The 14,351-nt window shown below is 46.7% G+C and overlaps 1 protein-coding gene across 1 annotated transcript in view; it reads left to right on the forward strand.

Moving 5' to 3' along the window:
- VPS8 (VPS8 subunit of CORVET complex) overlaps positions 1–14,351 on the forward strand; it is a 68,736-nt gene that overhangs the window by 41,294 nt on the left and 13,091 nt on the right. Inside the window, exons 35-40 of the mRNA XM_069024000.1 lie at positions 3,877–4,018; positions 4,613–4,702; positions 5,135–5,177; positions 5,964–6,067; positions 7,122–7,200; positions 8,482–8,564. Of these exons, the coding sequence (XP_068880101.1) occupies positions 3,877–4,018; positions 4,613–4,702; positions 5,135–5,177; positions 5,964–6,067; positions 7,122–7,200; positions 8,482–8,564 (541 nt within the window). The remainder of the gene's footprint in view (positions 1–3,876; positions 4,019–4,612; positions 4,703–5,134; positions 5,178–5,963; positions 6,068–7,121; positions 7,201–8,481; positions 8,565–14,351) is intronic.

Below are 14,351 nucleotides of genomic sequence, written 5' to 3' on the forward strand. Positions count from 1 at the left end.
TTAAAACCTATTCCTTTGAAATAGTGCATCAATATCCAGCCTAGATCAGGCTTAGGAAAGGTGGCCTGTGCCTCAGGGTGTCCCAAGTTGAGGAGGGCAGCCCAAAAGAAGCATTGTGGGGAGTGTCCTGCAGAGGAGTCCCTGCCAGCTCCCTGCCTGGGAAGTGCTGTGGCCTCCAGTGCATGGAATGTGCTGCCTCTGGCATGTGGGTGGGAGCTTGGGCACTGCTGCTTCAGCTGCTCCAGGGGGCTGTGGAATGGTTACCCTGGGGCTGGAGCACCCATTTCTCTTCTCAGCAATGGCAGCTTCTCTTCTCATCCCACTGCTTTGGTTACTTGACCAAGGTGCCCAAGTTTAACATAAAGAGAAGAACATTTTGGTCAACTGACATTTTTCATTTCTGTCTTGTTGCAGAACTGCTGCCATATTTCACTGCAAGCTCCTCTTTTTAACTACTTGCTTGCTCCATCTGCTCCAGTTCTTTCAGTGCTTCAGCACTGAGTGTTCTCTTTCTGTTGAATCAGCATCAAATGCCACAAGACACTTAGATATGCACAGCTCCAGTTGCTTTCAAGCAATTGTTAATGCAACTGAGGGAGAGATCTTGGTTTGTCAATTAGTTACAAATTAATTGTGCTTAATGAGGAGGAGTAGGAAAAGGCAATATTATCTAAATCCAAGTGTCAATGTTTCAGTTTTTGTTGAAGTGGAATAAAAAGCATGCTTTGGAAGCCAGAACCCGGAATTAATCAATCACCTCTTGGATTTTTTTAGCATGTAAATTAAGGGGAAAAAACCAACCAACAACCAAACCAAAGCCAAACCCCCAAACATATGTTTTGTTATTTCCTGAGTTTTACAGGCATGTCTGTGTGGAAGGTGTTCATTTCCACACCTCCTGTTTTCTCTGGGGTCAAAACAAAATCAAAAGCTATTTTGGTTGGGTTTTATAGGAAAGAAATCTGATGATTTAGTTAATAGATGATTAATTGGAAAAAGAAAAAAGTGAAGTGAAGCAGAAATGAAACCCAGCTGGATGTTAAGTAGGACTTTGTTTATGCTGTGGTTTCACTTGCACCCAGTGAAGGTAGTAATTAACCTGGATTTTAATCTTATGTACAGAGTGCCTCCCATAATCTCTGAGTAATAAACGTATCTAATTTCACTCTACCGTAATTAGAGCTATATAGACCCATTTCTCCTGCAGTTACCTTCTAATCACAGGCAACACGTGATGTGTTCAAGCCAGCAAGGGGAAGCAACTTTCTGCATCTCATCTTCCCCAGGTCTTTGCTTTTCCCTCAAGGGTGATGTTCCATGTGGTGCACTAGGCCACATGGCTTTTTCTTAATAACACTCAGATCCTGAGGCCTGTTCTCCATGCTGTGAAGTTGTTTTCTTCTGAGACCTATTGCAAGGAGCTGAACTGTATCCTGGGAGAGGCAGGGAAGGAGGGGAAATCTTGCTCTGCAGACCCTAAGTGCAGATACACCTACACTTTGTAGTATATTTATACATAAAATAGTGATTAGGCTCTTCTGCAAACATCGGTCTCTTTTCATCCAATCTAAATGTTTACGTGCATTTGTGAAGCAAAATTCTTGTTAAAATAAAGACTCTTAGAGCAGTAAATGAGCTTTTGAAGGTCTCAGATACAAATGATTGCTTGATCATAGAGGGACAAGACTCATCGTGCTGGTCTAACTATCCGAGTTGGTGGAATTGCATTAGGGATTAATTTGGCCCATTTAATTTAGCTAGAGATTTATTTTTAAGGAGGGGGAAGGGAGGAAACAGGGTTAACAGGAATTGCCTGGGGAAATTAAAACCAAATGTCTGTATGTTTGTAGCATAAAGCAGCCCCAGGAAACAGAGAATGTAGTAGGGATTGCTCAGCTCATTAATCACAGTCTTTGCTACAGGTCCATTTTAAACTCTTGGGTTTTTTCCTCTAAAAAATCCCAGTACAGGGAAGCATTGTCTGTTGGCATTTGTGTTTCTATATTTTACCAGCAGTATTAACTTACTTAGCCACACAGTGTTCTGGGTTTATAAATGTAGTAACAGACTCCTAAACCATGAGGGTTTCTCCCAAGGCCTCTCCTCTGTGTCCAGCTGCCTGTGACACTTGCAGGGCTCCCTTGTGGCAGGTTTTGTGAGGAACCAGCTTCTCCCTTGCTTTTTGGAAAGAGTATGGCAGGGGAGATGTCAGATATGGTCATATTGGAGTGAACACAATCCCATGGAGCTGAGCAGGAGTTGCAGGACTCAGGACTGTTGATTAGTTTTAGAAATTATCAAAATCCAGCTTTCTTTCCATTGTCTCTTCTCTGTGCTTCTTGATGAAATGAATGGCTGAGGGAAGGGTGAGCTTGCTCACGAAATCATGGTGCCAGAGTTATTTCCAGACTTGAAGTTTGCTCTCATGCTCTAGATGCATGAGTTGCCATTTTTCCTGTCTTGGTAGACAAGAGATCATTTTAGATAGAGAGGGTTTTATTTTAGCCTTTTCACAGAAAGAGGAGAGCGCTCACTCCCTTGCAGGCACTGGGGGAGTGTACAGGGTGTTTGTTGTGGGAGGCATGGATGGTGGATGCTGAATTCAGGGTGTTTGTTTGGTCCTTCGAGGTCCATCCTTTGCTGTCAGAACACAATAGTTTGGGCACAGTTTTTGTGGAGCTGTGCCCATACCTTGCACACTGTGATCAGTACCTGGGTGAGGCTTTTGTTTCTGGGCATGTTGCATTTATAGTCATTGTAATCACAGTAAGCTGCTCTCTTGGCTTGCTCGGGGCACAGCGTTCTCCTGGCCTTTCTTGGATGATAATGCCTTTTGTAGCTCCCAGGAAATAGAGGGTACTGGATATCAGACCTTTTCCATCCCATGGCTGTAGGGTTTGCACACTAACAGGTCTTCTCCTGCTCAGGAATTTGTGTTCAGAAAGGTAACAAAACTCAATATATACACCCTGATCCATTTCCTATCCTAGCAGGAGCTTCAGCAGAAATCCCTGTTTCCTAGCCAGGATAAACTTCCCCTGTTTCTCTGCGTGATGCACCAGTCCTAGAACTGCCATGGGAAGTGTAACATGCAGTAGCAGAGAGCTGCTGTTCATTTAAGGGTTGCAGGTGCTGTATCTGACTCCAGGAAAGCATCATCCTTTCTCTCCTTACTCTGAAGTCTCCTCCTTCACATTGCTCTTTTTAAAAACAAGATCAGTAGGAAACTGTCGGGACAAAGGGACATGGGCACTGCTCACTGTTCTGTTCTCTCTTCTGTTCCCCCCCCCCCATGAGGAGTGAGTTTGCTTAATAATGAACCCAGGGATTAGAAAATGGGGATGTTTCTCTAAAAGAAGTATGAATTCCTTTTTCAGTGAGGTAGATCAAAGGGATGAAACATTAAAATGTGGTAAAGGAAGTCAAAAGAAGAATTTCAGGAACAATAAGCAAAAACCAGCAAAACATTTCCTCAAACACATGCAGAGCAGGTGTGTAGGACAGACAATCAGGGTCTGAACAGAGCTCTCAGACCATCAGGCTTCATTGAAGAAATGAGGAAAATTCTTTGTGCCTCTTTGCCATGGAGTTACTGGAGATGTGTCTGTGCTGGTCTCTTTCTTCACAGGGGTCTTTGAGAGTTTAATTTGTACTGAGGCATCAGGAGAGTATGTTGTGGAACAAATGAAATGGCTGCTGAGAGACCTCCAGCACCAGTAACTAGTAGAAACAGCATATTTTTTCTCTTAAAACCTGATTTTTTTCCTCCTCTATTAAGGATAAAGGACAACGCACAATTGAATAAGAAACTCTTCTTCCTAGCCAAATTTGTGGGCTAGAATTTGACTCGAGTCTCTTGTGCCTGTTTTATTCCAGAGAAGGCATTAACCAAGACCTGCTACACCTCCCATCCTGCATCAGTGAGCAGTTCATCGAGCTGCTCTGTCAGTACAGCCCGGACCAGGTTTTGGAGACACTCAAAGTTCTGGAATACTGCAGACTGGAGGAAACCATCCAGGTAGGAAAGGGATGTATGAGGACAGGGGCCAGGGGGTGCATTCAAATCAGCTCCTACCCTTTTAAACTGCTGTAAAGATACTTTAGCTTAGGCTTGGATTAGTTTCTGGACGATCTTCCAGTCTGTTTCTAGTGCACTCTGTCCCTCTGAGCTGCTAAACTGCTCTCCTGCAGCACAGGGCTGACTCTGACTTGGGTCTCAGGGCTAATAAGAAACGGCTGTTAGTGCTCTGAAGCTGCTGAGAAACTGCAGAGTAGAGGGTGGCTGTGTTGCTGCTAATTATGTTGGGGGTATACAAAATTGTGGGCCTGGGGTTTTTGGAAAGCAACACTGCCAAAATCTGCCTTGTGCTGGGAGAGCAACTGTTCCTTCTTTGTATGGAAACTGTTCCGGTAATTTCTGAGTGCTGGTGGTGGCAATGGTGCAAGCTGAGAAATAAAAGGAGATGCAGGAGAGCTGCTCAGCCTGGGTAAGGTGCCTGTGAGCACAGGCACTCCCAGCCCTGGCCATCTGCTCAGCATTGTCTCGTGGATAAACAAACACTGGCAGCTTTCTTCAGACAGACATTTACCTTTTTTTTTCCTTTCAACTCAGATAACCCAAAAACATCAGCTCCATGAGGCTTCTTCCTATTTACTGGAGAAGAAGGGAGATATCCATGGTGCCTTTTTGGTTATGCTTGAGGTACAGTAGTCCCAACTCCTGAATGTGGCATTGTTGCCATGCCATGCCATCAGTATGGTGGCCTGTGCTCAGGTTGGATGTTGTCCTTGTTCCTCAATTTGTTTCCCACTACAGTCCAGGGAAGCATTTGCCTTCTGTCAAATACTAATAAATGGAGGTGTCTGCAGACTCAGAACATCAGTACATTTTTCTGAGAAGTCTTCAGCCATTTAGTAGATAATATATGCTGAAATTTGTTTTTCATAGCCAAAAATCATCTTTAAGCTCCTGCTTTCCCTTCCATATTTGGAAAGCTGTTTATGCCATGTTAGTCGTGCTGGGGAGGAAAATGGGGGCGAGCCTGTGCAACCACACCTTTGACAAACATTTCTATCAGGATTCTTGGGAGTAAACTCCCTAGTTGACTGTTCTGTGTCCTCTCTTTTGTTTCAGCGATTGCAGAGCAAGTTGCTGATGCTTACTCAAGATGATGAAAGTAAGAGTTATCAAGTTAAATTCCATTTTCTATTAAAAACAGACAGATAAACACAAAAATGTGAAGTGCTTGTGTCTGACACCTGGTATAATGAGATTGTTTCAGGTTTCTAGGCATTGCAGTGACACTGTTCATATTTACATGGCTGTGGTAGTTATTTGGATGACACTCCCTCACTCTGGTGCTCTGATCTCAGTAGAGACCTGGAGCACTGTGAGGGATGGTTTGTGTGTGTGTGTGGTCAGCTGCCCTGTCAGCTTTTCCTGTTGGGACTGGTCCTCTGGTTTGCCTTACCAAACACATTTCCCATGTCAGAATCCATTCAAACTCATCACTGAGCTTCAGCTGGCATTATATGGGAATAGTGATGGGAGACAGCTGGGAGTAGCTTTTTTGAAAGCAAATTTCTCAGATAAGTAGGAATGTTCTGCCCCCAGAAAATGAGCATATGCACAGATGTGCTGTTCACTAGCCCAAGGACTCATTGGCACCTAATTAAATGCAGTGCCCATAGTCATTACTTAATTGTATCCTAAACCACAGCTAAGATCTTCCTTATTGGATTAAATGAAATGTTTTATTTGCCCAATTTATTGTGCTATTCAGGAAAAGTGCCAAAAATCAGGACTTGTCTTTATAATGTAGTTGCTGACTGCAGTAAGCAGACTTTAGATGAACAGCATGGTTTTATTTTGCAGAAGGATTGATAGTTAACTTATCTAATGGGAGTTAACTTTTTTAACAGTTTTTATAATTGTAATTTGCTTTTTCCCCCCTGACACTTAGGCTCAGCTGAACCTTCCTTGCTAGAAAATATTGAAGATACTTTAATGAAAACAATTGCTCTTTGCCAGAGGAATTCACACAGTTTAGACCAGCAACAGCGAGAGGTAAGGTCATCAAAAATATGTCACTAAAATCAGCCCAGGCCTCTGTGTCTCCTGAAGCTTTGCCTCACGTGGGTCTTGCTCTCCCCATCCCCTGGATGCTGGTATGTCCAGGCAGTCACCATGTGCCTCTCCTTGTGTTCTTCTTGTGGTGCTTCAGGGTTTGGACCCATAAGAGAGAAATCCTCGCTCATGAGGCTGAAGCACAAAGCAAAGTTCAGGTCAGAGGGAGGAAGGGATGAGACCACAGCCATTCCCCCTTTCCAGCCCCAGGTGGAAGTTGGGCACAATTGTCAGTCAGACACTGCAGAGGCACTGTGAGCTCTGAGCCAGCTTCCTGGTGGCACCAAGCTGCTGCTGCTGTCACTGTGGCTGCAGAGCCTGTTTACAGCCCCTGAACTGAGTGTCAGCCTGGGCTCTGGGGGGGGAGGCCATGCAGCTGCCTTGAGCTCTTGCAGAGGGAGCTGGCTTTGCCCATCTCCTCAGACTGAGGCTGCGTTTCCATTTTGCCCACATCAGTGACACAAAGGCATCTTTAGTCCTAAGATTCTGCATAATTTATGTAATTTCTGAACTCAGAGCAGAAAATGTTGTTCCCATGTCTGAGGAGGTGGCATGGCTGGAAGCCAAGAGCTCTGTAATTTCTTCAGGAGCACTGCCCAGTGTGAGAGGTGACCTGCTCCATTTCATCCCTGCAATGGTGTCACTGTACAACAGATAGGGAGAGAATTTAGATGTCTTTTCCCATTTGGGATCCATTTCCTGTGCTACCCACTCTGTGAGCTGTCTCTGCCCTGGAGAGTTTGCCTCTCCCATGGAGAAGCAGTTGGGGACTGAAGGAAGCAAACACAGGTTGTTGTGACAATTGCAGTGCAGTGCTTTGCTCTGAGGTTACTTTGCCATATTTCAGCTCTGTCCCACTGCAGTCATCAGAAATGCAGCTCTGTTCTCAGAATGTGGAAGTGAGTCTTGGCCAGTGGCTTCTCACGTTGTTCACAGCTCATTTTTAGCACTGCCCTGTTCTTACTGGTTCTTTCCTCACCTTCAATGCTTCCAGGCCCTGTGGTTTCCCCTGCTGGAGGCCATGATGTCCCCACAGAAATCCTCTGGTTCGTCGCAGTGTCCATACTCTGAATGTGAGTACTTTGGCATTTGTGACCCCAGATATCAGAAAATATCAAAAGTTGTGTGCTGTCTCTCTCCTCTGATGAATGAATAGAAGAAAAGCAGTTTTGTGACTCCATTCCTAAATATCCTGCTCCCTGACCTGCAGGGAGCTCAGGCTGGGTGTTTGGTAGGCTGCAGTTGTCAGGTAGATAAGGGGTTTTTTTATTTACTTTGTTTCATCCTGTGTGGAGGAGAAAGCCTACCACAGGCTGTGCTAATAAGTTGGTTGCACTGAGGATGGTCTCTGAAAGAGCCAAGGTGCACAGTGTGTACAAAGGCTTTGTAGGTTGCAGTGAGCACTTGGGGAACTCCTGATGTAGTACACTGACACTGTGCATGCCCAGCCCTTCTGTGCACCCCCGCCTGCACCTGTCTGCCATACATAAAATCAGTAGGACTTGAATACACCAGCTAAATTCTCTACTCCACTTCTGAGTCAGCAGCACACCTCAAACAGCAGCCTCACTTTGTGGGAGAGATAAGAGTAGTTTAAAAGGGGCTTAGATGCTTTGGTCTTGGCAGTCCCCAGCACAGGAAGGACGTGGAGCTGCTGGAGAGAGCCTGGAGGAGGCACCAAGGTGATCAGAGAATGGAGCAGCTCTGCTGGGAGAGTTGGGTTAGATGGGATACTGGGAAGAAATTCTTCCCTGTGGGGGTGCTGAGGCCCTGGCACAGGGTGCCCAGAGAAGCTGTGGCTGCCCCATCCCTGGCAGTGTCCAAGGCCAGGCTGGACAGGGCTTGGAGCACCCTGGGATAGTGAAAGGTGTCCCTGCCCATGGACTGGATGAGCTTTAAGGTCCCTTCCGACCCAAACTACTCTGGGATTCTCTGACTAATGTCTTTTGCTCCGTCCCAGACCTGTGCTAAGGATCTAGGAACAAGTTTTGTGCAAAGGTCAACACTGGAAACTTTTAGAGTCTGTGGGCAATAACACAGACAAGGATCCAAACTGGGTTTGGTAGTGACAGGAAAGTGGATGGTGGTGCTACCGAGTAAGTCAAAGTGTGGGTGTTTACTGTAGGGGGTGTGGAAAGGAATGCAGAGGTATTGTGGGATCAAAACCTTGTAAACACCCCTTTTGCTGCAAAAAGCTGTGTGCTTAGTGTAGTATGTGCAGGAGAAAAAACATAAAGCTATTTTCAAACCAGAAAACATGACCTGAAATAAAACACTCTTTATCTGTAAGACTGATCTCTCTTTGCTCCTGGAATCCTCATGAACTACTGTGGCTGTTCTGTTTGACATTCCAGCTTTGAAGAGTTTGACAATGCAAGTGCTGAACAACATGGCTGCGTTTATTGCTCTTCCTTCAATCCTGCAGAGAATTCTCCAGGTGAGTTCCTGAAGAGAAGGAGGTTTCACCAAGCTGTGCCACTGGTTATTGGGAAAAGGTATTCCCAGGTCATTAGAGATCAGATCAGCTAATTGTTCAGTGTTTCAGTAAAAGTTCTGTTGGTGAGACATAAGGTGTAAAAGCTGCTGGAATTATCTGGGGAGACGTGTGGGAGCACACAGACGTGTGAGAAAGTAATCGAAGTAATTCCTGCAAACCACATAAAATACTATCTCAAAGGTTGCAATTACTTGGAACTGAAACTTGGCAGGTTTAGGGGCAAAGCCACAATGAATTTCCCAAAACTTGGCACTAAATTTGTTGAAGCCCTCTGGGATGGGCAGTTGTCAAGACACTACAGCAAAGTGTGTAGGCTTTTGCAGAAAGATCATGATTGGGCCCAAAATGTTATTGATGGTGCAATATTATTTTAGAGATGCAGTTAGTGAGTAGCAAACTTGCAGAAGAGCTGATTTTAAGCAGGACTTTGGGTTGAGAGATCACAAGCGACTATAATTTGTTAATTTGCAAAACAGATGAAAGCTGATATTGGAATTTGATAACAAACCTTGAGAAATGCAGAAAAGGAATTAGAAGAATTGTCTGTGTTGTGGAGTGGAACAATTGAAGGGTTGAGACAGTGTTGAAACACTATTGAGGGTTTCTGTTCCAGGTGAGAGAGGAAAAGGGCTTACAGGCATCACAGGGTGAACACACACCTCTAGCAACCTCTTGGTTTGATCTTAATATTATGCACAGTCCTGGATTTTGAACAAACTTATAAAATAGCAAAGCACGTTGTAAGAGAGTGGATAAAAAGCGTGTTCAAATGAACTGTGGTTTTATCAAAGATAGGAAGTGTCAAGCAAACCTCATGGCTCTCCAGTAACTTATTTAGTCTACTTTTAGCTGAGGTTTTGGTATAATTTCCTGTTGGGCTTTGTTTGATGTTTAATGTAGGCAGGAAACTATGGAGAAGCTGTGAGTGAGTGGAAGGCTGCCAGGGAAGGGAGGCTTCCCTGGGTTGTGCTGAGAACTGCCAGGGTGGGAGTCAAAGCAGTGACCACTGTGCAGATAACACAGCTGGGAGGTGTGACAGTGTGGAGGAAGATGCTGTTCTCCTTTGGGATGAAGGGACACTTTGTTGATGGCAATCTTCACATATTTCATTCTATTTCTTTTCTGGTGGGCTCTTTTAGCAGCAATAGAAAATCCCTGTTCCAGGGGCTGGCACTGGTGGAGGCAGCAGGGGAGTGAAATGTCTTTGTTACAGAGGGAAGTGGATGGTGTGATGGCTCTGCTGGGGAGGCTGAGGGGATGCTTCATCAGGTGGTGTGCTTTACTGAGGACAGAAATGGGTCAGGCATCACTGAGAGCAGCATGTGGAGCTCTGGTCACTGGGTTTGGAGGCAGGGGGGACCTGCTCCTGCTCATTCCACCTCCCTGGTCAGCCTGACAAATTCAGTCTGACTAAAGAGAGATTTGGAAAGGCAGATTTTTTGAACAACTAGAGCAAAAAATGATGACTTCTTAAAGTGCAGAGAAAAGGACTGAATTCCAGGTAAAGAGCATTAGTATCAGAAGTTCATAAAATGGGGCAGTAATTGGTACCTTGTAGCTCAAAAACGGGTGTAGGGGAAATAACGTCATAAAGACCAAGAGAAGATCCTATGGAAGGAGAGGTGCTGTTGATTTACAGGATCTCTAAGTTGACTTTGCCTCTTAACACTTACTCTTCTATAGATTTCACTCACACCCATGCATTTGCAAACCCCTGAGGTGTGTGGAGTGCTGTGACCTGGATTGTTTGTGGGCAGCAGGGAGGGTGTGAGCCCCTCGCTGCATCCTGGGGATCCTCTGACTGGTGCCCACAGCTCAGCTGTGTTCTTCAGAAATTGCTGGCTGTTTAAAGGTGGATTTTTACCTCTGAAGCTCATTTAAGCCTCTCCCAACTTCTTATCCTCCTCATTAGGAGATGGGCTCTTCTCCTGAGAGCTTGTCTGTGCTGGGTCTCCCCAGTGTGCTGCCTTCAGTGCCTGTTCCCCCCTCTGGAGACAGTGTCCTTTGTTACAAGACAGACCCTTCATTGAACCCTGTGCTTAACCTTGTCCTTAAGCCCACATTTCCATTCACTCTGCCTTCACACCAACCCTTATTCCTGGGTTCCTGGCAGTGCACTGCTCCAGCTCACTGTTGCCTTTGGGTTTGTGGCTGTGTTTTGTCAAACTCTTGCTCCAGGGCTTGCAGAGGGTGCGTGTGGGAGGTTTCTGTGGAGTTTATTTGAATGCACAGCTTGGCCCTTGGGAGAACAATGCCTTGAATCCATCTGGAAGCTGGTGTTGGGATGGTGATGAGCAGGTCTTACTCTGTAGCCTTGTCATGAGTGCCCAGCTCAAATGTTCAGGGATTCTGAACCCTGGCCCTGCTGGGGATCAGGATGAGAACTCCCTTGGAGCTAGGCAGCAGAGAGCACAGGATTTTTTGCCTCCCAGTCGTCTGCTTCATTGGGTTACTGGGAAATGCCATCCAGGTGCCCTGCAGGGAAGAATCACAACATGGCAGGCACAGGTGGTGCTTTTCCAGGCAGGAAGAGCCCTGTGCTGTTAGCCCTGGCTGAGTGTTCCTTTTGCAGAGCTGTGTAGTTGCTCTTTGAAGCTGTGTAAAATTCCAAACCCCGGTGCCAAACCCTTCTGTCCTGGCTCTGAGCTCTCTGCAGGGCACTTAGATGAGCTACTGATGTGCCACCTTAACTGTGACCACAAGGAATTATTGAAACCAGCCTTTCTGGGCCCTGGAGTGCATGCAGCCTTTCCCAAGCCCTCCAAATATTTTGGTCAAATGCAGAATTACAAGTGGTGCTTGTCTGACAGGGCCCTCAAATGCTGTTCCAGCAGAGCTCAAGGCTTGGTGGTAGAGCATAGATGTGCTGGAGCTGCAGGCTGGGAGATGGCACAGCTGCCCAGGAATTCACTGGGGATTTGTTGGAAGGTGGATAACATCAGTAAACTGAGGTAGATTATCTTTCCTTTTCTGAAAAGGAATTAGAGTATTCCAATTTTAGCAGACTGTTTTTCTTCTTCTTCTGGGCTTAACTACTTACAGATTATACTTTTTATGCAAATGTTAAGTTTGCAACCAAAGTGCTTGGCCAAAGGGCACCTTGTGAGGGCTGGGGCCAGACCTGCAGCTTTCCCAGAGAACAGGCAGGCTCCTGGCACCTGCCTTTCCCAGCTCTTGGGCTCAGCATTCTCTAACAGAAGTCATGTGAAATAACAATTGATAGATCTGCTCCTGCTCATCCTTTGTAGTGTTGGGGAGTTACTTATTAACTGGAAGTCTGAACTAACCACGTTAGGAGAGATACCAGAGGAATCCTCTTGAGCATTAAGAAAAATTCCATGTTATTAAGGATGTGAGTGCTCTCTGAAGAGGGCTGAGGCTGAGTGTTAATTCCCTTACAAAGCTGTAATCCTTCATGAATGCTTTGTAAACAGATGCAGATGATGCCTCCTTCAAAATGGAGAACTGGAGAAGCCAGAAATGCAAAAGCTACCTGTAGGGACCCCAAAGAGGGGAAGGAAGGATTCTCTAAAAACTGTTCAGAGCGGAAGCAGAAAGATCCAGAAAGCCTCTCCTTGTATTTTTTCCATTCCTGCACAGGGCTTTGGCTGTTTTTTCTTCCTAGTCCAGGAGATCAGCACTGGGATTAGTTGTGTGTGCAGTGGTTGCTCTGGCCCCTTGCAGAGGGGAGAAGCTGAAGTGAATGTGTTTGCAGAGTGCATCTATTAGCACTGGTAGCAAAGCAAGTGCTATTTCCTGGACCCAGGAAGAAATGGGAAAAGGAAGAGACAGAGCTGGCTGAAAGGGCTGCATGAGCACCTCTGGGCTGTGTGTGGATCCCTTCCAGCTCTTCCCCATCAGTTTGTTGGTGGCAGCCCTGGGCAGCCGGTTTGGCTCTGGCTCCTTGTGCTCATGCCACGTTCCCAGGGCAGCACCAGCCTGGGAGCAGCTGCTGGGATCTGTTCCTGGTTGGTGCAGTGCCTGTTCCACTGCACAGGATGGCACATCCAAGTCTGCAGCACGCCTGAACTCCAACCCAAAACCAATTTTCTAAGGTGGAATTAATGAAAGATATTCCTCCACAAAAGTAATTGATCCCGTGAGGCTTCTGTGACTGGAAATTCTGTGGGGTCTGAAGCTGTGGTTTGGAAGCATTATAAGTGTCTGGAGAAGTGACCTGGGAGCTGTGGGTGTGATGCTGGAGGCAGGCAGGCAGCTCCAGCCCATCCCATGCCATTGGATGGCTCTGGCAGGGAATGGCCATGGACTCACTGCTGGCACTGAGCTGCCAGGCTCGGGGTGAGGCTTTGCTAGGCCATGGGCCTCCCCTGTAGAGAAGAAAGTCCATTTTCTTCCTACCTGCCATTATTTTTAGAGCTCATCAAGCATGACTTGAGGAAAAGACAGCAACTGAAAGCCCTCAGACTTGTGTTGTCCCTCTGTGAAGGTGCAGGTGGATCTTTAGTCTTCTCTCTTCTTCACATCTCCTCTTCCTCTGCTGTGTGTCCAGACAGCAAACCTGTGGTTTTGAAAGTGTCCACTTGCAGCTTAGGAAGTTTGAGGTGCTGTATGGAACAGTGGGGTCTGGACAGTTTGTGAGTGACCTGTTGGCTATGTACTTGAGGGCTTTAGAAGAGGAGCTTCTGGCTGCCTGCCTGACTGCTCTGTGCTCCGGATCACATTCCTGCTCTGGAATTCCATTGCATCCCTAATCCCTGCAGTGACTCAGTGCGCTACACTTCCTGTGCTGTGCTGCTAAATGGTGCAGGCAGAAGGGAGCCTCGGAGTGTTCAGGCTGTGCTGTTCACCCAGCAGAAAAGGAGCCTGTGCAGCACATCCAGCTCTTTGTGCTTCATCCAGCGTGCTCCAGATCCACAGCTGGTTTTGACTCAGTGCTGTAACTCAGGGCTGCTTTCATTCAGGTTTGAACGTTGGTGTTTCTGCCTGTCACGTTGCCCATGAGGGCTGTTGTTCAAGAGTTCCTTGACTTGCTTTCTGTAGCTTTGGTGATCCCTCAGGGTGTCTTGCAGTGTAGCTTCCATGCTGCTTTAGTTGTCTTTGTCAGTTGGCTTTTCCACTCTCAATTCTCCTTGCCCAGTCCCAGCATGGAATCAGCCTTGCTCCTACTCCTTCTCTCATTCGTCTTATCCAGAGCTTGTTTATCCCACTCCTGTTCCTGTTTCCATTGTGTCCCCACTATTTTTCTACTCTCTGGGTTAGTTTCCTTTCCACATCTTGCTGGTCTGTTTTTGGCAATGTCCTGCCCATCCCACCAGACAGCTTCCTGCACAGAGTGATGCTTCAGGGGGTGCCAGGGTGGGTGTGCAGGGATGTTTGGGCTGGAACAAGCAGGAGGAAGGGGGAAATGCACAGGCTGATGACCTGTACCACAGCCCTGTGCTTGTGCTGCTGGGACATGGCGATAAAGCTGCTCAGGGCACGTGGAAATCAACCCTGCAGCACCGGGAGAGCCCCAGGGCCCTGTTCCCTGTGCCAGCTGGGATGTAGGCTCAGCAGTGACCAGGTGTGCTCTTCCAGCCTGCAGCTGAGGGGTGTGGGATGAGCCTGGGGGTGAGGCACCCCTGGCTGGGCAAGAGCACGGGGCTGGGAGCTGGCTGGCCATGCTGTTCCCTTCAGTATTCCTCAGTGCACTCTCCAGTCAGCTCCTGCAGCTCCTGAATGGAGTTTCCAGTTTTGAGCCAGGCACACTAATTTATACTGGTGTTG

Source organism: Aphelocoma coerulescens, chromosome 9, assembly GCF_041296385.1.
Source record: "Aphelocoma coerulescens isolate FSJ_1873_10779 chromosome 9, UR_Acoe_1.0, whole genome shotgun sequence".
In the NCBI taxonomy this organism is placed as follows: Eukaryota; Metazoa; Chordata; class Aves; order Passeriformes; family Corvidae; genus Aphelocoma; species Aphelocoma coerulescens.